We start from the raw sequence: 25761 nt of genomic DNA on the forward strand, positions 1-25761 counted from the left end.
ACTGCCTGCAGAAGTACCATGTTGGGATGTTGTACTATTTTGATGCATCTCTACACCCTATAAAACACCAGGAAGCATTCATGTTCAAATCCCTTAGGTGGGATACAGTAGAGTTTGGTTTCCATAATTCCCCGTTTTTAAACAAACAAATGGGGTTTATTGTATTTCCCCATCTACCAGCTATGACCAAATAAATATCCAGTGGGAAACGTACTAGATTAAGGATCGAAAGGATAGCAGCAGTAGAAACAACTAAAATGCAGGGTGTGGGAAGTCCGCCGAGAGATGGACGATGAGGAGCATAGAGGAACGCCGTTTATCTCCCTGGGAATGCAGAACAGAAATGATGAACAATGTATTCTTTTGCAAGCTCTTGGAGAGCCAATGGCCGCCTCGGGCCAGGCGGGTGAGCTTACCGACACACGCGTTAAATCTCTTCTCGAACGATAAAACTACATATGGTGAAATAAATGCAAATCCCATTATAACAAAGTGGCAGGCTTTTTGGTTATTTCTGAAAACAAGCGACATTTAAAGGCTGGAACGCGTTGCATGGAAATACTACAGTAAGTGCGCATGAACAAACTGGCTAACGTGAAGGGATTGTGGGGTGGGTCTCCCGCCGGCTGAGGGAATGCAAGCAGCGCGCATGCGCACACGTGCTAGGACGCTTTCCATTTCAAAGCATGTTTTTCTGTCGAGCAGACCTGCACTAGGCAGCGGTGCGACCGGTCGGCCGTAGAAACGCCATCTACCACTCAGAGGATTGGCTTTCAAAACGCAAATAGGAAATAGCGAAACTACAAACCAGCACCTCTAAGAACCGTAAACCTTGACAAGCCACCCCCGAACTATTTTTAAGCGCTTATAAGCCCCCTACTACACTTACTAGTAGGACTCGCGCAAGCGCCAGCCAATCCCCCCTACGTCACTTCCGTTGCGCAGGGGGGGGCGGGTTTGTTACGCTTTACTGTAAACTGCGGGAAAGAAATGACGAAGCTGTATACGTACATTGCTACCGCCGATTGACTAACCAGATTTTTACTCCAGTGTCATCATTTCATTATCTTATGCCCTACTGTTGTAGTCCGGTTAGGGACAGAAGGACGAAGCTTGGTACGTGTATCACTGCTACTGATGCAATAAACAGTTCGTTATTCGGGCTTCACCGTTTCATTAATTTGTGTTGCACTGTTTATAGTGATGTCAGGATTTGAAGGACGAAGCGGACTGTCTAAGGAATACTGGAGTTTCTAAAAGGACATGCGCTTCTGGAAGGCGACGTGATTACGGTAACTGTGCAGAATGTTATTCCTGTTATAAACCTGAAAACTGTCAGTCTTTGTGCACTAATTGCTCCTGCCGTAACTGTTGACTGTATGCATATTTCGCATTCCTAGGATAGCCGAGAACTGCTGTTTTAAAACTTTTTAAAGCGCTGCAATTATTGTTTTCAATTGTGTAATGTATTGCGCAGCAGTGAATTGTTTAAACGGATGTTTCATTCATTTGGAAGTTATGTTAGAAGTTCTATGCAATGTTATCATTTTAAAAAAAATTTCAAGGTCGGTTGCTTTGCATCTCGCTGAAATAGTGGACAATTATTTTTAAATTTGTATCAATTCAGCATTAAAGGAAACTAGTTTTTATGTTGATTTGTGCTCGCATGCGAACTTAGTCTCACCTTAATGTTTCAAATGAGTTTAGTTCTCTTCGCAGCCTGCTTCCATGGTTATGAAACATGCAGTTTAGGTGAATCTCTTTTTACAAATTATCCAAGGTGTGCTATCCCCTGCCTTCTGGGATGGGATCTAGTCAGTCTAACCATGTATTGGATAAGTATGTATGTATGGATGGATGGGTTTTAAACAGGTATCACAACGTTGCTTTGGTTATCACAGTCACCTCACACCTCAAGTTGTCCATAGGTGTAAATGTGTGTGTGAATGGTGAGTGTGCCTTGCGATGGGTTGGTGCCCCATCCTGGGTTATTCCCTGCCTTGTGCCTTGCGATGGGTTGGTGCCCCATCCTGGGTTATTCCCTGCCTTGTGCCTTGCGATGGGTTGGTGCCCCATCCTGGGTTATTCCCTGCCTTGTGCCTGATGTTTCTGGGTTAGGGTTCAGACCTCAGTGACCCTACATAGAACAAGTTGGTATGGGAGATGGATGGAGGTTTCAACCTGACTCTCTGGGACTGTGAATCCAAGATATCTGCAGACTATCTAAAACCTCCGATCAGATCTCTAACCACCCAGGGCAGACAACATATAAGACTCTCTGCTTGCCTCCACTGTGGGAGCCGGTCTGTAAGGCTTGGACTGACCACAGTACATAATGCTAGACAGATGCATCTTATAAATAGATATAAGGACATAGGTTCTCATTTCTGGCATGTTGGTTTTTGTGTGCCACATCATTGGCTTTAATATGTGAGTGTGACAGTGGTTGAGGCTCAGAAAAATGTGTCTCTGTGCTGAAGATCCAGTGGCAGATGTTCCAGTGGCATGCTTTTGGAGACACACAGCCGCAGCCAGTCTGAATCCTGTGCTCAGCTGTTTGTAGGTTACAGCAGGGAAGCACTTCAGATTAAACTTATCATATTCAGAAATGTCATGTTAAATTTTTTTTTCATGAAAATAAAGGATATTTCCCATTCTTTTTTCCAACCTGTGCCTAATTGTTATTTCTTTCATAAACCACATTGAAATTATCCATTGAAATGCAATGAGTTTTCAGTATTCTTCAGCTAAAATATTGGTTAATATTAATTTTCTCATAGAAGCTCACAAAACCATGCACCTAAATAAAGCTCAATAGTTTTTCAGGAGATTTGTAGCAATATCCCTCAATCAACAATGGAGACTCTGGTGGAAATTAAATTGGGGTCAGGGCATACCCCAATTGTCATATCGCAAAATCTGTTCAAATTACTTTAAATATTTTGTCTTTATTTGCTGTGATAAAGCACTGTGACTTATTAAATCTAACCTGGGCCACTTTTCAGTTTTTTCCCCGCTGGTACTTACAGAAAGGTCATGTGTAAGGTAAAATAACTTGTTTCTCTTTAAATAATTAATTAATTCTGCCCAAACTCTATTCATATTATATTTTAATCTTTGCATTGAAGAATTTAGCATAGGCTGGTGTGCACATTTTCCACTGTGACTTTGTATAGTGCATTGTTATTCATGTCTGACCACTGTCTTCTTGTTCCATAAATAGTTGGGCTTTCTCTGCTCTGGACACTGTAGCTTTACTGAGAAACAGGCAATATAATTGACCAAGGCAGCTGCAACTTAAATAAAAACAAAACACTGCTTACATGTGGTGTTTCTGGGCAGTTTCATCCACTGCAGTCCAGCAATCCGCTTGGCCTCTGTAATTAGAGGGAAGAGGTTCTTTTTAAAGAATTATAATTTCCTGGGCATTTTAGGTGGTCCAGCCCAAGCCATGGTCAATATATTTTAATAAGGTCCTATTTTTAATAGCGACCAGATTACAGTCATGAAAAAGGCAGGTTACTTGGCCACGTACTCGGCCTTTACCTCCGTTTGCTAGCATCTGAGAGAAGATGGAGCTCAAGAACCCGCCGTGGAGGTTCTGCTCTGCAGTTCTGTCTGAGGGACACAGCCTGTGGTTGCTGGTGGTCTCAGTCATGTGGGCCACAATGATGAGAGGAGCCACATAAACTTCATCCCCACCATAGAAAAGAAAGATGCCATGAAATTCTTATTATATGACAAGAGAATGCAAGAGCAGCACTTTGGTTCTGATCAGGCACCGCACAGTAAGCGGGGCAAAGTTCTCTAAAGGCCAGAACTCAAACGGGGCATAAGAGCTAACGCCCAGACCGCTGACGAGGAAGAGACCGCGAGGCGCGGTGAAGTCCCAACAGCTTGTCTTGCAGTCTAGTTCACCAAGCTGCCGTGTGTCACAGACATCGCCGTCAAATGGCCCGAGTCGGGCAGAAAAGCCCAGGATCCGCTTCCCAGCTTCTGGGTTTCTGATGTTTTATTTAAATTGCGTAATCAATCCCCCGGTGGACAGGGAGCTGATGGTCGGGCCAGCGAGCACAGACGGGCTCTGGAGCCAATTAGAGACAAAGAGAGAACAAGGAGCCCAGTCCGCCGTGACGGTAGCGTGAAGTGTGGGCTGTCCGCACTATGACAGGTGTCCCTTCATCTCAAATAGGAGCGTCTCTGACAAGCCGATCTTACCTATCCATTCGCAGGCACGTTTGCTTATTTAATTCTGCTATTTTACTTATTGACCCACTATATGGTCTGTTTTGCTAGGTTCTCTCAATAGATACTTGTGTGTTGTATGCTGCATTTGAGTCTGTCCACTTAATAAGTTATAGCATTTCTGATTACAATTGTGTGGTTTCTAAAGAACATCATTCCCCCTTGACTATCTTGTAATTTTTATTTTTTATTTTTTGTCAGTTGTTGGATGTCTACCTCTTTTGGCTCCTTCACTGATGACTGCTTGTAAAATATTATCTAATTCACAAGGACAAATTTAAAACATTTTTTTCTGCTGTCTATGATGAAAGCTCGTTTCAAGTTTGAAATATATCTGCCAGGGTTTTGAGCCGGAGAGTCTGTACGCAGCGGGTGGACTTTGGCGGGATCTCAAACGTCCTGTCGGCTATAAACATCGCCACTCGAGGTAAACTTCAGTGCTTTGCTTTGAGAATGTCTTCGTTGCCGTAATGCAGATTTAAAAACAAAGAAAACAAGGGATTCCTGGGGTGGGGGTGGTGGTGTGGGGGGGGGGGTACCTTTGCTGTTGGGGAGCATTTCATTCATCTTTGTTTAGATTATTGTGACCCCATGATTTTAGGGTAGAAGAAGGAAAGTGTTTTACTTGCTTTGTTTTTCTGTGTCCGTCCTAAAATGCCCATAGCTGAGCTGTGTGCTTTTGCGCATGTGGGATTTCCTCCATCACTATTTTTGGTGTTAAGCTGCTACCCAGCGTTCAGCCCTTTCTTTGCATGTCAGGCACGTTGAGGCTCCCGACGTGGTCCTTTCTTCCTGTTTGTGTTGGGTGGTTGGGTAGGCTGTAGGGGGAGGGTCAAATTGTGAGCCCGTGGTGTGACCAGCCTAGAACTTTAGCTTAGTGATTTAAGGTTAGATGAGTCACTCTGCCTCCTGCACAGATCTGTGCCCTGCATGCTGCCTCTCAAGAATCAGGCCATTGAAGGGAGTGTATCCTGGTATCACAGCATGAATACAGAAGAATGGGCTGGGGGTCCTCACTGTATCCCATAATGCCGAGCTAAAAGGGGGTGTGGCCTCCCAGTAAGGCGGATGGGTATGTTTTTGACAAAGAGTCAGTCTGTTGATGAAGGGCTTTCGTGCTTTTGGCGTTTTCCACCACAGACCAAGCCATAGATGAGACATGCTCCCCCTTCAGCGACCCAACCCATAGCCATTCAGCCGCATGCTGCCTTATTCCACGTCCAGCAAGTGCCTCCACGTGCTGTCCAGACCTGCGGTAAGGAGACTTGTGTCTGCACTCCATCTACGTGCAGACATGCAAGAACAGACAAGGCAGGCAGGGGACATCTGAAGAACGGCAGATTAGATATATCAGCATAATATAAAGGTAGCTCTCAACTTTACGAGCTAATTTGTTCTGAATTATAGCTTGGTAATCAAGAACTCATAACACGGGAGGTATTTTCCTTTAGAAATGTTATAAAAATGATGACTTTGGTTCCAGCCAAAACATTTTTATCAAAAGTTTTTGCCAAATAAACAAATGAAACACAAACGTATCATTAGAATTAACATTTAATCAAAATTATATGCATGTTTAAACAAAAAAAATCCTTGGAGAAAAACAATCACACAGTTCTTTGCTGAAATTATAACATTCACATTCAAGTTTGGTCACTGATTTTCAGCACATAGGGTGTTTTTTTCATGTATTCCACTCTGAGCTGGTGGAGATCACTCACACAGTACATAAAGCGAACCTGGTGTACTAACATGATCAGGTTGGGTCGTGAAACTAAGTGGTACAAATCAGGCACCATAGTTAAATATACCGTAAAGTGTAATGCTGCACATGTGCAGACATGCAAGGTACAGATTGGGCAGATGTTTTTGGGCAGCACACATTGAGTTACCTGCAAATTTTCTAAAAAATTATGAAAAATGTAATTTAAATTTTTGCTGGAGTAAACTCTCGTAACGATATAAGATGTAAATGGGGAGCTCAGAAAGTGAGAGCTACCTGTATCCATATAAAATGTGCATAATCTGCTCGTGACTGCATACCAAATCAGACCTTATGTATGCCACATGCTTATAGGAAAAAGAAGTCATGTGACCAGCGTAGCCAGATCCTGTCGTGTGTCTCAGGATTTGTCCCATTTCCCATCATTCCCTGGCCCCCTTTCTGCTGATATGATTATGCTGAAACACACCAACCTGAAGCATACCGTGTCAATGATGTGCTGCACTAACACAGCTATGGCCTTATGGAGCGTTCTCCACTGTATTGATTGAATGCCCTCCTCCCTCGGGAATGTGTAATTAATTCCATCAACACTATTATTGTTCGCTTAAGAAAATAGGCAAAAATGTTAACTTCGGGCAGTAGTTTCAAGTGAGCAAGTGAATATGAATCGTTAGATGTGGGATTATCGCCGGTGTAAACTGCACACCTTCTCAAGGGCACATCAGCAAGGTCAGCATGAGCTGGAAGCTTTTGGTTTATCAGTCCAGGTTTTTGTTTCATTTTTAACTGCTTTGATGCATTTTGCCTGTTTTGCCCAGGAGATGTCAGAGAGCGATAGCAGTGGCGGGCAGTCAGTGGTGAAGGCCCGCTTCAACTTCAGACAGAACAATGAGGATGAGCTCTCCTTCAGCAAAGGGGAGCTAATCACGGTCACGCGGCAGGAGGAGGGCGGCTGGTGGGAAGGCACGCTCAACGGCCGCACCGGATGGTTCCCCAGTAACTATGTGCGCGAGGTGAAGCAGTCAGGTCAGCACCGGTGACCGATACCAATAATCAATATACACCAGTGGCCAAAACTGTGGAAACACCTAGCATGTTTGGCATTAAGCTTTAAAAATTACTGCACAGATATTGGCGGTAATGTTTGTAAACAAAGAATGTTACAAATATCATACACTGGACAATTAAATAAATAACTGGAGCAAGAGCTGAAAAACTGAAAGTGACCACTAGTCATTAGTTTGACCACTAGTGTATTTTTGCCTAACATTACCAATGCTTATAACCAGCTAACCATTTGTGCCGGCATTGACACTTGCGAAGGGGCGGGGGCGGGGGCAGTAAAGTGCAAGGACAATATGATGTTATATTGTTCTGTGGGCCAGATTTAATAATAAATTAAAAACAATGCAATCTCCATTATTTTAGTAGTTACAGTGGAATCTGCTTATAGTGATCACATCTGTCTGGGTGAAACTGATTGCAATAAGTGGATGATCATTATAACCATTTCTTTTATTTTTCTTTATGTCTCAGGCAGATTACCATCTAATTGACATTTGTATTTTTACTACATAAATATAAGGTAATAGAATTTACAGAATTTTATTGACTATTTCAAAATACAGTGGTACGTCGGTTCTCGAACTTAATCCGTTCCGGACTCCGGATCGAATCCTAAAAAGTTCTGATCCAATTTTTCCCATAAGAAATTATGGAAAACCAATTAATTGGTTCCTGGCCCCCCAAAATTAAACTTAAATATGTTTTTTTTTTTTAAGCATTTAAACACAAGATGAACAGGATAAAACAAGAAGAGCATTTTTTTCTTAATGGCTTCCAAAATGATAAAGATCTTATCCCAACATTACCCCTGTCCTGCCCCGATCGTCCGCTCTTTCCGTGTGCCACGCCCCCTCGTTAACCTCGTGTGGGATCCCCATGTGATCAGCTGTTTCTGGTTGTTGTCACTAGTCCTCTGTATTATTAGTTTAAATAAATGACATAAATGCTCTAATAGTGCACGTAAGTTAGTGGTTTATTTATTGTTAGTTACTGTAATGTTGCGCTGCTTTATTTGGTTAATCGTCCAGTCTGTGAAGAAGGCATTCAAGTAAGAATTGCATTGTAGTATGACTCATTTCCTGGCACGTACAATTTATATTAGGTCAGTGTTCACGGTTCGACTTCTGATATTCAGATCGAGTTCTAGGTCAAACTGGTTTGTTCGACTTTCAAGAAATTTGAGTTTGAGAACCGAGGTACCACTGTACAGTACATCTGTTTCAAACGCTTTTCAAATTACAGTATTGTACAAATTAAATTACTGAACTATGTATAATTCAAATACGCTATAATACTGTAGCGCCGGCGGCATCTGCTTATCCCGGCATGCCTCGCGAGCGTGTGTATATAGCCCCGTGTATGTCTTGTATATAGCCCCTGTTTGTTTTTTAGTGTAGGTACTTGTGCTGTGTATCTGGTTAAGGCGTGCGCCTTTAACTGTGGTTGTACCCGGTTCTTGCCTGATCCTCGCGTCTTAGCCATTATGTAATTACCCGACACGTTTGAGCCTTACCGTCTTTACTCCAACTTACCATGTTTCACTGTCATTCATAGCTTTCGTGTTATTGTTGCCTGTTGTGCGGCCCCTTTAAGGAGTGATGTAAGAACACCTTCGTGTCAGTCTGCCTCTCGTCGTTTTCATTCGCCGCCGCCGTGATTCATCGGTCTGCTGTTCAGTATTGTACATAAAATATACCTTATTTTAGTTTCGTTGCTGCATCTCGGTGGCTCGTTTTCGGTGGTTTATCATAAGCTTCGATGAGTCTATATTTGTAATTGAGAGAAAATGACTTACTTTATCCCGTCATATTTTCTGTGCGTGCAGCATTAACCTCAGGTAGCTAGCCAGAAGCAAACGGGTTATTGCAAATCAAAGTAGGCTTATCAAAATAAATTTAAAAAACATATTAGCGTAGTTTTAATTTTTTCCGTATGTTGTCATATAGAAAAAGAGATAAAATGAACACTGAAAGCGGACTACTTGATTACTATAAGCGAATTGTTTAAATGGTATTTGTACAGGAATGATTCTGTCCCAAGCTTTTTTATCCATATAAGCAGTTGACCATTCTAACCGTGATCGCTATAAGCAGGTTCCACTGTATGTCTTTAGCTCTTGTTCTGCTAATTTTAATATTGACTAAAGTCTAAATATAAATATCAGCTGGCAGTATCGACCAAGACTGACACATGATGCCGACGTCTTGATTTTTAACATCGGCTGATACTGATATGTTAACCGATATATCATGCATCTTTGTTAACCTAACATTTTGAAAGAAATGGGGGTAACCAGTTCAATATTTCTCTTACAAGTTATGAACTCCTGTATCAAGAGTTTACACAAACATAGTGAACCCTTTACACAATGGTCGGGCAGCTCTTTGACTCTTGTGTGGTTGCCTCTGATCTTCATTCTCATTCTGTGTGTGTCTTCCCAGAAAAACCACTCTCTCCCAAATCGGTGAAGGGGTTTGACACGCCCCAGCTAACCAAGAGCTACTACAGCGTGGTGAGAACTCGCTTAGATGTCCTACCCACTCCACATCACAGCCCTATTCCATATACAGTAAACTGTGTCTCGTAGACATCCGTAATAACAAGTGCAATAAAGAGAGACTTTGCTCAAGTGCTTCTAACAGAGTAAGGTGTGATGATTCCTTTAGTTAATCTGTAATTATCTAGTGTTGCGGATGACAGTTCTAGCATTGCTTTCAGCACACAGCCTTGTCAGACAAGTTGTACCCGATTTGTACCTGTCCAGCTGGGTGGCTGATGCTGGGCTCCTCTGCTCTGCTCTCCGCAGGTTGTGCAGGACATCTTGGAACACGAGCGAGACTTCCTTAGAGAGGTGCAGTCCTTGTTGTGCTGCTACCTTCGCCCCCTGCAGGCCAGCAATAAGTGAGAGTGACACAGAAATATGCACACTTGGCATTCTGAGCTCCGAGTTGGGTTTTTAGAAGCTTCTCATTTTAGGCTGGGCAGGACAAGTTTGTTTATATAGTACCTTTCATACACTGTGGTCATTCAAAGTGCTTTACACATAAGAAAAATACAGAATACAAAGAAAATTCAAATTTAAATGTAAAGGATAATAGAGTATAAATTAAAAACATGATTAAAACATTAGATTTAATAGAGAAAAATTAAACATGAAAATAATAAGCAAATTGTAGATAAATTTATAAATAAATTACAGATAAAATTTATAGTGCTTAGGGATCTCAAATATGGACATAATGATAAATAAACTAATAGAAAAAAAATTAAAAAAAAATGTATTCCAAAGATTTATAGAAAATGATTTATTTTATATAATTATATAATTATTTTGTTAGTTCTGAAGATTTATTTTTTAATTGTGTTTTTTATTCCATCGACTTATTTTTTAATTGGTTTTTTTTCCGAAGATTTTTTTTCTTTCATCCATATGTAAATGAGGGGGGCAGCCCTGACCCTTTTCCTAAAGCATAATTGGTCAGGAGGACTTTGCTGATCTGTGCTCCGTCATCAAAATGACTTGTTGACAAATTTGGTCGACATGCAATACATCAGTCAAACGACACTGGGTACTAAGACGACAGAGTACAGTTTAAAGTTGAACTGACAGACAAATGACTTGTCAGGTACACAATCAGTATAGACAGTCTCATTGTCAAAAGGCTATTGTCACAGCTGAAGTACAGTTCAAAGTTGAATAGAGACAGACAGATGTTTTGTTACATGTTCAGACATATTTTTGACGCAGATGGAAACCGATCTCACAGAGTCATGTAGTGTGAACTTAGCATTACTAACATGAACGCTAGATCACATTTCTTCTCATCCAAGAAAGGCCAAGGTAATGGAGCGCAGATCAGCAGAGTCTCCCTTCTGGCCAAAAGTGCTTTAGAAAAAGGATTAGCCCTGCCCAACTGATTTATATACTGATGAATAAAAAAATAAACCTTTGGAATAAAAAAAACAATTAAAAAATAAATATTTGGAATAAATAAATACATTTTTCTATAAATCTTCAGAATAAAAATTAAATTCACTTATTTCCTATAAATCCTATAAATCAAATTAAGAGACAGGTGAAATCTGTTACTCCCCCTTCCGAGAATAAAAAACCAACAAACATAGCATTTACAAAGAAAAGGTTGCAGATGAAATGTTACAGAACCAGACGAGTAGCCAACAGATAACATCATGACTAAACAGAATAGCAAACCTGCCTCTCTTGTTTGTACCTGCTCCAGTCTGTGCTTCTGAGACAGCCAGAGCCCCTGAATTTGCCATATATCTGTTGGTTGCCAGACACTTGGACTCCAGTGTTCGGCCAGACACCAAATGATTCAGCTGAGCGATGCTGAAGGCTTTGTCATTTGCTCAGCAGGAGCAAACCTAGCTGAGGATCAGTTACTGAATTCCACTTTACAGAAGCCACAGCTGCACCATTGGGCCTGCATTCATTTGTGGCTGTTGTGGGTTTTGTTCCCGGTTGGGCCAAACAGGTTGTCCAGTGCAGATGTCAGCCACCTGATGGGGAACCTGGAAGATATTTTTACTTTCCAGCAAGGACTGTGTGCGACTCTGGAGGAATGTACCAAGTAAGGGTCCTCTGTGGAGCAGCTGTCCTATTTATAGGTGTTGAGGTCCACTTGGTGTCCTCCTGTATGCAGCTTGGCGAAACAGTAGAAGATGTGAAATTATGCATTCATCATTCATTTGGGGAACATCTGAATAAGATGTATTTTCATCCAGCAGCTTAGCAGATGACTGCTTAGCACTGCGCTGTCAACGGTAGCCGGGATACCCCCCAATTTTGGTTATTTCAGGCTTACACAAAAGCCCTATAAATTTTTGGACTTGACTTCATATTCTTGAAGCAGGTTTGCACATCTAACATGCATAGTGTATTCTGGGAACAACTTTTTAGTGTCTTATCTGTTTGAGATTAATGGTGATTGTGACATCATGACATTAAGAAGCTGAAACTGAAACTAAGCAAAAACCAACACACATTTGCAATATTCTAACTCTCATAATGCTGAATACCCCCTAGTGGGCAATATGGGAACAACATAGACATTCAGACTTTTCAACAAGCATAGCTGCATTTTTCAGCTTCTATTGTCAGTGTTGTTCTTTTGAGGATTAAATCAGATACATTATTTCCAAAGAATTTAAATGAGTGGTTTAACACCCCCACCACCTCCACCCCCAGAATGCCAGAAGGCCAGCAGCACCTGGGTGGATGTTACCTTAACCTGCTGAACCAGATCCGGACGCTACACCTGAGCTACTGCTCCACCCATCCCTCTGCTGTGTGTGTGCTCACCGAACACGGGTCAGTTTACGCATCTATCTGCTTCATTCATTCCTGACAAATGAAGGTCTGATTCCTCAGTCCTGGGGATCAGCAAACCAATCACACGCAGTGACAGGTAATAAACCATCAAAGTCCACCCAATAGAAACACAAAAGAAACCTGACATCCCCTGGACATCCTGTTACACACTTTTCCAGGATTCACTGTCCTTGTAACTTGAAAGCTTGTAAAAAAAAAAAAACGGAGTTTAGTCCTGGGAACACGGAGGCACCATCCGTTGTGGGCCCTGATGTTTCGATTGCAAGTTTGGTTACTGAAATGTTTTTTGAGGTATTGGGGGGGCAGTCCCATGGATGCACTGGTGGGTCAGGAGTGTTATACTCTGTCCTAAAGTAAACGTGAAGCCAGTGAAGTGATTGCAACACTGGAGTGATATGGTGGTGCTTTTGCACCCTGATCGGGATTCCGGCTGCATTGTTTTGGATGTATTGGGCTGTCTAAATCCTCCAATCAGAGGTCCCGAAGAGAAGAGCACTGCAATAGTCCAACCTTAAAGAGATAAAGGCACAGATGAGTTTTTCAGTCTACAAAGCTGAGGGTGGGATGAAGTTTGACTGTATTGTTAAGATGAAGGAAGGAGATTTTACAGTTATTTGATATGTTTGTTGAATGTCAAGTGAGGGTCAAACTTACAGTCAAACCTGTAGCCCGGATTAAATGTTTTTGATGTCAAGTCATGGTATCAGTCAGTGTGATTAACACACAAAAGGAGCCCTTTGACGTGCAACGGGTGGGGAACGGCTTTCATTTGTGGGCCAAGATCAACACAACAAAGATGGGTGAGGCAAACAGGAAACTGCCAAAATACCATTTGGCGTGACTGAGGGACGGCAGTGGGAAAGAGAATGTGCTGTGAGTGGTCATGTGATTCGGGTGGTCATGTGATTCAGGTGCTCATGAGGGTCCTGGGATCTGTGTACTGAAGGAGACAGAGAAGCAAACATTTATTCAACAGCGCTGAATAACTTGAGTTCCTCTATTTGTCATAAAGCTAAGACTGTTGTTACTTATCAATTATGTAAGTAATGAGCAGGCTGCAGTTGCAGTATGGCCATATTCCCTCAACATTGTGGGGGAGGTCCCGTCATGCTCTGTCCCGGAAGTTACCACCCCATGTAAAGACACTGGACAGTGTGACAGAGAACCAGAGGAGAATAACAAAGTAAACAGACATTGCAATTCTAGGTTAGTATGAAAATCTAGATCAACTGTGCAAAATAACAGTAAGTGCAGTCCAGGTGACTGGGTTATGAAGAATTTAGTGGGGGTGCATTATTGTCACAGAGGATGCTTGTCGGTAATAGCTAATAGTCTCAGCAGAATTGTCCCATAAATTATATCAAAATTATGTTTGCCACCACAAGATGTCAGACTAGTACAGATGCTCTTTCAGCGCCAAGGAAGAAACTAATGTTTAAGTATCGACTCTACTATGAAATTAAACTTTCTGCCAGAAACTAAGTGTACTTGTTTATTTTCATGAAAAAAATCCTGAGAAAAGTATGCTGTCTTTCTGTATTTAACAGCAGAGTCGGGAAGCCTAAACATCCCCACTGTTATATGTGTGCGATCTAAAATGATATGATTGTAATTCCAGCAATGTGACACAAAAGCTTTTATAAGGTAGGTGATATGTGCACATTCATACACAGCGGAGGTCACAGCTGCTTATCAGGGTCTTACTCGCGTGATTAACTGCAGAGAAAACTGCACCTCCTCAGAGAACGAGGGGCCTGGACAGGAAGCCCACAGGAAACGGATCCTCACACAGCAGGGTCTCTGTGAATGCGGGTAAACTGACATCACGTTTGTGTTATCACTTTATATTGGAGAGTTTCCAGTTATGAAATACTTTCACTTTTTAACACTTTACTTCACTGCCACATGCTCTGTAAGGAAAACCCAGATCTACAGTCCTGATCGCTTGGAGAGATGATGTGTGACAGGCCAGGACAGCATAATGTTTGTCTTTCCTGTTTGCCTTGCGAAACCCATTTGATTCATTCCCTCTGTCTGGCTTTGTCGTCTCTTTCTCTTGCGAAAACGTAAATTGCTGGTAAACCATTCAAAATTTGACACTCAGATTCAAACTTTAACACTCAGATTTCACACCAGATAAAACTACACTTGTTCTGATATGATTTGCTATTACATTGTATTTAAAATACGGACTCAGTGTCTTCTGTACTTACAGGATATGGTAATAACGCGTGTTAGGTGCTGATAACAATGTGACCGTACGTGTCCCTGCATGGCAGGGAGGACCTGGACACCTTCATGGAGAGCCACGGGGCTGGTGGCTCAGGCGTACTGACTTTGACCACTGGCCTCAGCAAGCCCTTTCTGCGGCTGGAAAAGTACCCCACCCTACTGCAGGAGCTGGAGCGGCATGTCGAGGTACGAGCAGCTCGGCCACGCAGCGCCGCTGGAAGCCCACGTGGTCCGCTAGCCAAGTTTCACCGCCCAATTTCGCATTTTCAAAACCAAAGGTCTTAGGCAGCCCAATGGTGAAGCTTGCTAAGTCAGCATGCGCCCCCCCCCCCCCCCGAAGACACCGGCCGTGTCACCTATAAGGCTTACCGGGCCCTGCAGGCATGTCCTGCCCGGGATCTGGCTCCGTCACTCGAGTGCAGCCTAGTTACTGCATCGCTTGTTTGCTGTCCTGCCTGTAGGAAGCTCATCCAGACTCCGGGGACATTCCAAAGGCGGCGGCGGCCTTTCAGGGCCTGGTGGTAAGTGGCTGTGGCTTCACTAAGCCCTCCTGTCGCCGCATACCAGCTCTGCGCACCGTAGCACTGAGAACAGTTAGTTGCACTTAGGTTTTATTAGTGGGGGGATCGGATTCTGTGTTTGTGTTTGGAAGGTCACTGGCTGAAATGCCTTGGCTGGCAGATTGACTTCTCACTGATTTCTTTTTAAAAAAAAGCATCTGCTAAATAAATAGAGTGTCATGTAAATGTAGTACAGGTGCCCATTTTTGCTTTAATAGTATTGTGATTTTCCAGAGTCGTTTATATACATCTCTCCGGAATCGTTGTGTGACTTACAGCAGACAGACGCACATAAAAGCAGGATCTTGGAACAGTGGCTTAATTTTAGAATGTAAAACCTGGAGGAGAAATGAGAACGAAAGATTTTTTGACTTCAGCAGTGGCGGAAAATGCAGGGTCACCGAACGGGCGTTGGGGCTTGGGGAGGAATGACTGGGTCTGGCTGTCGTGGGGAGTGAGTGAGAGAATGGAAACTGTGTCATACGTTTAAGAACAGGAAGCAGGTGAAGAGGTAGAAGTGCGTGTTTTAAGCAGCCTAGGGGTTGCACCAGATGGTACTGCTGGTCAACGCCCATGTGGTACCCAAGGCCGTCTTCACCATCGGCAGCCTCTTCCAAACCGTTTTGGACCATGTCTGCTGGGGGGGTGGCACCCACATAGAAGATAGCTCTTGGCTGAAGCTAAAATATTTTAAGAGGCTTCCATATTTCTAACTTTTGTCTTTTATGCCTTGATTCATTTTTTTTTCGTCTAAGTTTAGGCATGCAGCCTTGAGGCTGGAACCCCTCCCACCAGCCCCCATGTCAGAGCCGGGGTGGGGTATATGACTCATTTTTCTAGCTGTGGCTTTGTAACTTAGGTGGTGTTGGGGGGGGGGGGGGGCGCGGGTGAACCTCCTTTCTGCTTGTTTGTTTGTCTTCGGCTTACCTAGGCCCAGAAATGTGGCACTGGCAGCCATCATAAATATTCAGTGAAGGGAATTCCCCATTGCCTCTTTCCTAAGGTGACTGTGGCAACTTCACCGCACCTCTAGTCAGTGCTGAAAAATGCTGAAAATAGATAATCATAGAATACTGGTGCCAAGAAGCTGGTTGGTTCACTGCATGCCCTCATACAGAGTGCAGAATCATCCCAGGGTCTTGGTTATATGTGGTAAGATGTTGGCTAACACGTTATTATCTTCTGTCTCATCTTCTCCTCTGAGATTGTATCTTTAAATCCGGGTATCAATTTGAGCATCGTTCTCCTACTCGGGATAGCCCGTCACTTACTACAGGTCGCCCTGTCATGCAGCGGTAATCGTCTGCCTCGTGTCAAAGTGTTAGTATCGTTTTCTGTGTGGGTGTCTGGCCCCCGCCTCGACGCTGAAAGTGCCGGGTGGGCGGCCTTATTGGCAGGCTGCGCTTAAGAAACCAGCGAAAGAAAATTCCCAAGCCGGCAGAGAGCGACTGAGCTCAACTCGCCTGACCGTAGCGAGGTATGAACCTGACGCTATGAATTGCGTGTAGCTCAGCAGACTGGACAAGTCTGTCCTGGGCCTTTCGAGGGGGGGACCGGCACTCGTCACCCCCGGACATACACTATCCAATATTTTATTTACTTCTGTTAATATTCTGTTTTTCAGAATTCTATTTGTTTGCTATATATTTTTTGATGTTCTTTACATTATCTGTACTGTCCCTTACGTTATGCAAGGCTGAAACTTAAAATTTTTTGCTACTGGCCAACTGGGCTAGTTCAGTAAAAATCATAGGCTGACATACAGGTTCGGTAGTAGCCAGTAGGCTAATGTTCAGTTCTTTGTATTCGCCCTTTGTCTATGTTACTCGGCTCAGGCAGGTGGGTGAGCTTAATTGCCTGCTGGGATCAATAAAGTTCACATAAACGAATCCTAACCCTGGCCCTCATGGGCAGTGTTCAGACCACGTTTCACCTTGTTTTCTGCAGACGCAGTGCCATGAGCTGCGCAGACGCAAGGCACTGGAGCTGCAGATACTGTCGGAGCCCGTGCAAGGCTGGGAGGGCGAGAACATCCGTTCGCTGGGTCACGTGATTCACACGGGGAACGTGCAGCTACAGAGCGGTCCGGGCCAGGTGAGCGAGTGGGCAGGGCAGCAGCCCACCACAACGCCTTAGCTGTGGTACTGGGCACTCCTGTGTTTTTGGCATTGGGTTACATGCACAGGCGTGACTGCGGTTTCTTGTAGGACAAGGAGGAACGCTATGTCATGCTTTTTCCCAGCATGCTCCTTGTGCTGTCCGCCAGCCCTCGCATGAGTGGCTTCATCTATCAGGTGAGTGTGGCGTATCTTAGCATCCCCAGAGGCCTCTTGGTGCCATCGAAATGTCTGCCGAGGCAGCCTGAGTCCAGACTTCCACCTCTGTCTTTCCATAGGGGCGTTTTCCTCTTGCTGGGACAACTGTGGCCAAGCACGTGGCTGGCACTGACAGTGGACAGTTTGCCTTTGAGATCGCAGGTTTGTTTGTGCATATGGGTAAAGCTCTTTCCCTTCATCTCTGTCTGAATTTTCTTTTTGATGACTTCCCAGAATGCAGTTCTGTGAAATGATAGTCTCAGACACGCTTGTTGCAGTTGAGCTAACATAGATTCCCCTCAAATGCACAGTGGTATAGCATGATCTTATACAGGTGCTACCTTGATTTTGCTGAAACAGTAGGTCAGAGGAGACTTTTTAATCAAGGTAACTGAATTAGCAGCTGTTCTAATGAGAGCAATTAGCATGCTGGTAGAAGCCCATCACGCCCACCCAGACAAAGCTAAACTGCCTGGCTAATTCAGTGCCCCCTCAAGATGGCAACCTAGACGATTGCCTGGGTAAAGGGTTGACTGGCCCTGGCAGTGAATCACAAAGGTGGTTCTCAGTCTGCTGGTACATAGCTTTTGCTGGAGGTTTGGAGTCTGAGAACATTGCTAATCTGCTGGGTCTCTCGTTGTGTCGTCTGACTTCAGGGGGTGTGATTGAGCGCGTTATAGTGTTCTGTGCCAACCAGCAGGACCTTCAGGAGTGGCTGGACCATCTACAAACCTTGACCAAAGGGGGCAGCCCAGGGAGCACCATCATCAAGGTACCCCAGTGCATGTTAGTCAGTAAACCATTCAGGCTGCCAGCCCTTGCCTGGTGGTATGTCGTCTCCATGGATATGGGTTATGGGGTGCTTGAATTAGGGGTGCTGTGTGGCTCGGTGAGTTAGGGTACTGTGCTTGTGATCGGAAGGTCGGCAGGTCAAATCCCAGGGTCGGCAGAGTGATGTCACCTTTGGGCCCTTGAGCAAGGCCTTTAACCTCCAATTACTCTAGGAATGGTGTAAAAAAAATAATTGTGCATCCCTTTGGTTAAAAGCATCTGCTAAAAAAATTAAATGCTACTTAGTCGTGAAAAGTGCATCACAAGTGGCCCGGAGTGAAGGATCTACCAAGCAACTATAAAAACAAAGTTCTTGTTGTTCTTCAGAACACAGAAGGGAAGCCGGCAGCCAGCATCGGTACTCTGGTCCACCAGAGCCACGGCACGCCCACCTTCGGCCGTGGACCGCTGGAGCCACCTAAAACCAGCAAGCCCTGGTCCCTGAGCTGCCTGCGCCCCGCCCCTCCCCTCAAGCCCTCCGCCGCACTGGGCTACAAGGAGGTAGCCGTCCCAGGCCGTTCCTTAGAACCGTGGGGAAACCCAGGCAGCCAGCTCATGTTTTTGCTGTTTGCTGTATAAATAGTGCCGTGGGCATCTGTGGCTGCCTGCAGGGGTCCCATAATGCGACTGCTGACAGGAGACGTGGGCACACACTGGTTCCTGTAATCACTGGGGTTTTTGTTGTTTCCTCTGCTCTTCTTGTGTACCCATCACTGCCTGCTTCACATCTCGCACCGGGGGGTGAGTTAGGTCACTGCCGGTAATCAGAAAGTCGCCGGTGGTTCAAATCCCAGTGATGTCACTGTTGGGCCGCTTAGTAAGGTCCTTAACCCCCAGTTTCACCAGGGACCCTGCATTGTCATAAATATGCATGGATTTGGTTAAAAGCATCTGTTAAATAAATAAAATGTTAGAGGCTGACTAGGAGGGAATCAGCGTCACTGTTGACTTGGCTGCCTTGTCATTCTCTGCTTTTTGTGGGCATGAGTGGTTACAGGAGTCAGTTGATGAAAACAAACTTCACGTACATGAAACACACTGACCATCCACCAAGGGTAGAATGAGCACAAGCAAAGCCTTGTTTATGTGTCACTTAAACTCTTGTGTTTTTCCTCACTTTTTCTTTCTCTTTCTCTCCATAATGACCTCTTTAGAGGATATCTTGTATCCTGAAGGTAAGACTGAAGCGCTGTGTCTGTCCCCTCCCACCCTAACCTTGTCTGTGGTGAATACTGCATCTGCCCGTTTTATTTCATGCTTGTTGTACGACGTCACTCGTCTTAAACACATTATATGAAAACAAAATAAATGTGTAGTTTCTGTGTTTTTAGCTCCATGACGCAGAATCCTGTGACTTCTTCCTTTATTTTGTTTCACGCTTAAACTGAAAATCTCAAAACTGAAATTGTAACTATAAACATCACTTTTAGCACTTTAGTTTCAGATCTCGTCTTGAACTTGTTGCTTTTGTCAGCATTTCTTGTAGGTTGCAAACTCATTATATAACCAGAAGATGCAGTGAGATTCCTGTCTTGTTTGTTGCACGCTTACATGCTTACATGGTTAATGGTCGGACCTTTGACATCTGTGCAGTGGTCTGAAATTAATGTATTATTATTATTATTTACACTTCTATATGTGGGCTAAAACTTTGTGCGCTGGGAACAGGCGAAACACGAATGTAAGCACATTATCTTGAGGGACACTTAACACAGGGGGGGCGGGGGGGTCGGGTGGTCGAGTCGCTTCAGCTGGTGAAAAGCGAAGTCAACGACAGAAAAACATAAGGAAGCTTCTGGAAGCAGGACAGTCTAAATAAGAAATCAGAGTAAAATTTATGGAAACTATAAAATGTGACTGCAAAGCACTGCATAAATAACTTATCAGTTCTTAAAATTGTCTTTCGCTTCTTAATGCTGGCACTCTAGTGTAATTCTTTGAGGACATTAAGGTCAAATGCATCTGGCCCCAGTCTGCCCCCCCCCCCCCAGTTGAAACCACCACCCCTTGGGGTGGTTTTACACTGTGATACTCATGGTTGTCATCTGCAGGATGGATCTCGTAACAGCTTCTCCTACCTGCTGCTTTACCTCCACTGCTGTGTTTGCAGGACTCTAGCAAGAGCCCCCGACCAATAAAGAAATTCCTCCCTAAAAGGAAGACTGAAAGAAAGCCATCTGATGACGAGGTCCTGATGAGGAAGAGTGAGTACGGTGCCCGAGCCGGAAGTCCTGCCAGCCGTAGCCTTAAGCTGTGTGGCCCTCGTGGTTTCGCTGTAGCTATGGGGCTGTTTCCATGCTACTTGTCTGCAGGTACCGCAGCTCTGGAAGAAGATGCGCAGATTCTGAAGGTGATCGAGGCCTACTGCACAGGGGTCAGCCTACACCAGGTCACCACCGGTGAGGGAGACCTCGCCTTCGAGGGCAATCTCCCCCTGTCTGCTGGGGCTGGTATCTTTCCTCGTTGAGATAGTATGTCTGTGTGATGGTGACACGGATGCCGTTCCGGCTCTGATTGCAGCAGCCAGGAAGGACTGTGCTCCTCAGGTTCTCTTGCCTGAAGAAGAGAAGATCATAGTAGAGGAGGTGAAGAGCAACGGTCAGATGGTCATAGAGGAAAAGTAAGGGTCCAGGTGTCCTTCTGGTAGAACATGCAATCTGATGCCATCAGCGTGTTCTTTACCTGATTTGGCAATGTTTAATCATTTTATGAAGAGTCACATTTCTTATGTTTCCCAGCACTGTAGAGTAACACAGTGTTGTTGTGGTTCTGGTTCTGCCTGCTGCAGGAGTCTCGTCGATGCTGTGTATGCTTTAAAGGATGAAGTGCTAGAACTGAGAAAGGTAACACTGTCCGTGTAGATACTGCTTCAGCGTAGGAGCGTGTGGCCCTTTGAACATGACACGCTTTTTGTGTTTCTCTCTGCACGTGTGTTTGCATGTGTTGGTGGGCGGCAGGGTTGGGGCCATTCCGGAATGCATTCGTCAATTCCAATCCAAATCAGGAAATGGAACTGGAGTTGGAATTTATATCTCCCTGAAATTCAAATTCAATTCCAATTCTGTTCCCTGTAGTTTTTTTTTCCCCCCAATCCCAACTCCAGTTCCATTTCCTGATTTGCATTGGAATTGGTCGGCAGTTCAAATCCCAGGGACGGCAGAGTGATGTCACTGTCGTGCCCCTGAGCAAGGCCCTTAAACCCTAGAGGGGCAAAATCTGTCCTTGCGTTCTCAAAAACAAAACAGGTATGTTGCTTGGGTCTGATAAATGAATAAAATATAAATGTCCTCAGGAGAACAAGCAGATGAAGCAGTGCTTAGAGGAGGAGCAGCGCTCCCGTAAGGAGCTGGAGCGCGTTGTGCGGAGGCTGGCCAAGCAGAAGAACGACTGCGTTTGGGACGAAGGCGCTCATTAAGGCCCTCGATCAAGTCGCCCGACAGCCCTCCTCGGACTCCTCGCGTGTATATGCACGTCAGCACTGTTCACTTTCAGCGTGAAAATCGCTTTCGATGAGCATTAAAAGGACCAACGCACAGGGATGTATAAGCAGTCACATCACGTGAAATGAGGCTGATGATGGTAGCCGGCAGTATGGGTGACCCCGGCAGAAGCCACCACGAGTCCCTATTATGTCTTCCTGTAAAAATAAACGTGGGGGCAGGGGGGGTCATATGCGACAGCTCCTGCGCAGGCGGCTGACAGGTTATCATACCGTGTTAGGACCGGACGAAAAAGATGCCCGTCACAAAATGAAGCGTAAGTGTTCTGGGCCTGCATGTCTGTCCTATATCCTGTGTCCGTTACACTGATGACACTATAATTCCGTCGTGCCCACTGGGGTTTCCAGGGCAGTGGGCCCCACTGGACAAGGTGCTTCTGCAGTGCACCTGCTTTCGTTTGAGACCAGTCTAGCAGGGCTTTCGTTTTCGCTGTGATCTTCAGTTTTATCTAAGTTACAGGCGAATAACAAAAAATAGATTAAGTTTGCAGTTATGTAGGAATGACCGTAGCTAGGTGGTGAATCCCAAAGCAATATGAACTTGGCAGTATCTGCATGTATCTGTATCGGTATATGTATGTATTCAGAATTTCACTAGTATGTATTATCATTTCTAAAAATATTTTCCAAGCATTTCAAGTCCAAAGCTATCAGGGATATTACGGTAATGAAACAGTTTCATCATGCACGTAGATATGTGATATAAAGACCAATACATTTACCTGTCAATTATCTACTTTCTTAAAGCCTTTTTTAGCTTCTTGATTACTTTAAGATAAAACTCATGCTAATTAATTATTTAATTAATTATTTAGATTTGTTTATAAAATACAGTACATTTGCTACTGAAGGACTTTTTTTGTAGTTTACACCTTAACTTTGTGTTCGATTCTCTTTTAGCAGTGTATATGTTTCTGTGGGTCCCTCTATGGCAGGGTTCTTCAAATATGGACCTCGATTCCAAATCCAGGCCTTGTTTTCAGTTCTCCCAGGTAGTTAGTTTAATAATTACTGATTCTGATTGGTCAGAGTCTTCACACCTGACTAACAGGTAAAGGAAGGCTGGAAAACCAGCAGTGCTTGGACCTCGAGGACCGTGATTTGAATAACCCTGCTCTATGGGATGGCATAGGGCTGCCCATTGGGAAACTGATGCCTGTGCAAGCCTATAGCAGTTTGGCTCATGTGCCAGTGCACAGGAAGGCCCGCCCCTTTCCCAGGAGCCACACCTTCTTGAGAGAATAAGATAGGAAGTGCACCTAACGGAAACATCAAGTTTTCAATTAATAAGTGGTTCCCAACTGATGTAGCTTTGAGCCTCATGAATGGGGGGCTCAGTAACATTCGTCAATCCAGCAGTTTGTGGGGGCGTCATTTGTAGAGCAGAAACGTCACTAAGAACATTTCTTTGAAATGATTTTTTCCCCACACACTCTGCGACCGACTGGAAATGGTCTTTTGACCTACATTTGGGTCACAACCCCCCCCTCCCCCCCAGTTGAGAGACAGCTCTGCTAAGTATGTTGCCGATATGAACGTGTGGTGAAAATGGAGCGATGTCAGGGCCACCAGGTGCAGAAGGCAGATTTAATGAAGGGAGGATGAGGAGAGAGGAGCCGCTTGGTCCTCACACACACGGAAACCGGCGATGGCTTAACAGCATTAAGAGTGAAGACCTCAGTAATCATGCAGGCTGGATGTCATCGTCACCACACTCTAACGGAGACCTCAGTAATGCAGGCTGGATGTCATCGTCACCACACTCTAACGGAGACCTCAGTAATGCAGACTGGATGTCATCGTCACCACACTAACGGAGACCTCAGTCTCTGTGTACCACACTAATACACATCTTAGGTATTTAGCTATTGCTGGTACAGAGGAAAAAGACTACAGCTCTGTGGTGGTGACAGCATGTGTGTCGTGACCCTGGGAGGTCATCGTACATCCGCATCTGTCAGCAGGAAAAATATGGTACCATGGGAATTTCATTGGTGTTATGTTTTATGATTATACCATGAAATCTTCATTTATTTATTTTAGTTTTCTTATTTCACTGATGAGCTATGAGGACTCTGAGGTCTGCTACAGTCCCAGAAATTTAAATATTTGTCCCTCGGTAAAGATGTCATAAAACATTTGTCCATGGTCAGCTGTGTTTAATTTGGATATATTCTATGCAATTATCATTAAATAAGGAATATCTTTGTTTTCTATCCCCTACAAACTATGTACTTAATGTTGAAGAATATATTTTAATAAAGTGTGTGGATATACGTGTTTCTATGTGTAAATTCTTTGACGGTCCACTGTTTCAAATAAAGCTGTGATATTTGTTGGTTTTTGTGATTATTTTGAGACCCAGGAAACTAAAAACAGTGTACATGAGACTAACACCAAAATGTTTTATGTGGAAGTTGCTAAGGACACATTTCCAACAAAGTGCTTTTTTTCACTGAAACGTATAACCAACAGAAATAATAAGTCCGTAATTGTTATTGCAGCATTTGATTGTCCACACATTATTACAGTCAAAGAACCCAGATCATTAGACACAATCAATGTTAGGGTCAAAGGAAGTGACTGTAGCCAAGCTTTTCATGCACAGGTCTTTCACACTCTGCTGCGATCAGCTGTGAAAATCAAACTCATCTCCTTCAGCCAGTTAACTGCTAGACAGTCATTTATGGCAGCAGCTGAGCTGAGGCAGAACAGTTATAGGTAAATGCTCCTTGCCATGACACTTGCTGTCTTGCTAATGTTGTACCCCATCCCCGCCCCCACCACCCACTTTCAGATAATGGAATATGAATGAATACCATTACTGTCATTGCACAAGGTACAATGAAACGGGAAGACTATCCCTGTCGGTGCAGGAAAGAAAGTACAGGAAGGATACAAACTACAGAAAAAAAATAAGATAGAATATAATATAAACAGAAAACAATATAAATAAGTAAATAGAGTGTAATATTGAATATAAAAGGAGTGTAAAGAGTAAAAAATGTAAACAATGTAAAAATAAATAGAAAAGAATGACAAAAAGTAGATGTTTAAATAAAATAAGTGTTATGTTATCGGTATTCCTCTCCGTTTGATTCAGTTTCACAGTAAATATGAAAATATTGCACATGTTAATGGATAGTGATGGGCAAGATGGATGGATGATTATTAGTTATTCAAGAAGCTAACAAGGAACAAGAAGCATATTTGGAAACAAGCAAAATGTCCAATGATTACTACAGAGAACAGGGCATGAATCTTAGTTTTAATAACCCTGCAGCTACGTTGAATGGACGAGTGCAAATGTCAACCTACAGCCAGTCAGCACAGGCCTTTTCTGGAGTGCAGCAACCTATGGGCATTCTTACACCATGAAGAGAAGACTGGTATGTTTCTGTCTGTGTATGTAGGTGTGTGTGTTTGTCTCAGGGCCTACAATGAGCCCCAAAATGCCTTTGTGCAGCTTAAACTATCCAGTTTTCATTCAGAGTCTTCACAGTCCAAAACTGAGGCTTAGGACACATCCGGAGTAGGTACCTCAGTCATGTTATTTACACATCCAACAATAGCCTGCATACTCTGATTTCTGGCTTGTACTTCCTTGAACAAAGATGTGTTGACATGACCTATCATAGAATAGTAAGTTATGCTTATGACGTAGCTTTAATCTCTTATTGAACTGTAGGGCTTAGTTTTGCTTTTTCTCATGGCTGTGAAGTTCATACTCAGTCAGACTACAGTACCTCAAGGTAACATTGCTCGTACTGATTAATGACAGATTAGAGAGCAGTTGAAGAATGCTGAGTTCTTTAACAAATGTAAAATTATTTTTAAATGTATTTGAAATATATAGGAATCAATTTAGCTTTAAACTGCCTTTCAATATCTTGATCACTGCAGGTTTTTCATTATCAGTACTGGGGATCGCTAGC

The 25761-nt window shown here is 43.7% G+C and overlaps 1 protein-coding gene across 4 annotated transcripts; it reads left to right on the forward strand.

Moving 5' to 3' along the window:
- LOC111835031 (rho guanine nucleotide exchange factor 7-like) lies at window positions 1-24161 on the forward strand. 4 transcript variants are annotated; one of them, XM_072717350.1, is made up of 22 exons: window positions 1-1116; window positions 1202-1292; window positions 4587-4672; window positions 5386-5500; window positions 6790-6997; window positions 9478-9548; window positions 9843-9937; window positions 11533-11628; window positions 12246-12368; window positions 14669-14807; window positions 15083-15142; window positions 17129-17275; window positions 17389-17475; window positions 17577-17658; window positions 18153-18268; window positions 18655-18828; window positions 19482-19502; window positions 20438-20531; window positions 20640-20726; window positions 20848-20947; window positions 21116-21170; window positions 21620-24161. In XM_072717350.1, exons 4-22 carry the CDS (start codon window positions 5447-5449, stop codon window positions 21740-21742), a joined length of 1932 nt encoding a protein of 643 aa, XP_072573451.1. In that variant the 5' UTR covers window positions 1-1116; window positions 1202-1292; window positions 4587-4672; window positions 5386-5446; the 3' UTR covers window positions 21743-24161. The 4 variants fall into 4 exon arrangements, with proteins under 4 accessions (XP_072573451.1, XP_072573452.1, XP_072573453.1 ...); XM_072717351.1 differs by having other exon boundaries at window positions 20851-20947; XM_072717352.1 differs by lacking the exon at window positions 19482-19502.
- Window positions 24162-25761: the final 1600 nt, after the last annotated feature.

Source organism: Paramormyrops kingsleyae, chromosome 10, assembly GCF_048594095.1.
Source record: "Paramormyrops kingsleyae isolate MSU_618 chromosome 10, PKINGS_0.4, whole genome shotgun sequence".
NCBI classification, from domain to species: Eukaryota; Metazoa; Chordata; class Actinopteri; order Osteoglossiformes; family Mormyridae; genus Paramormyrops; species Paramormyrops kingsleyae.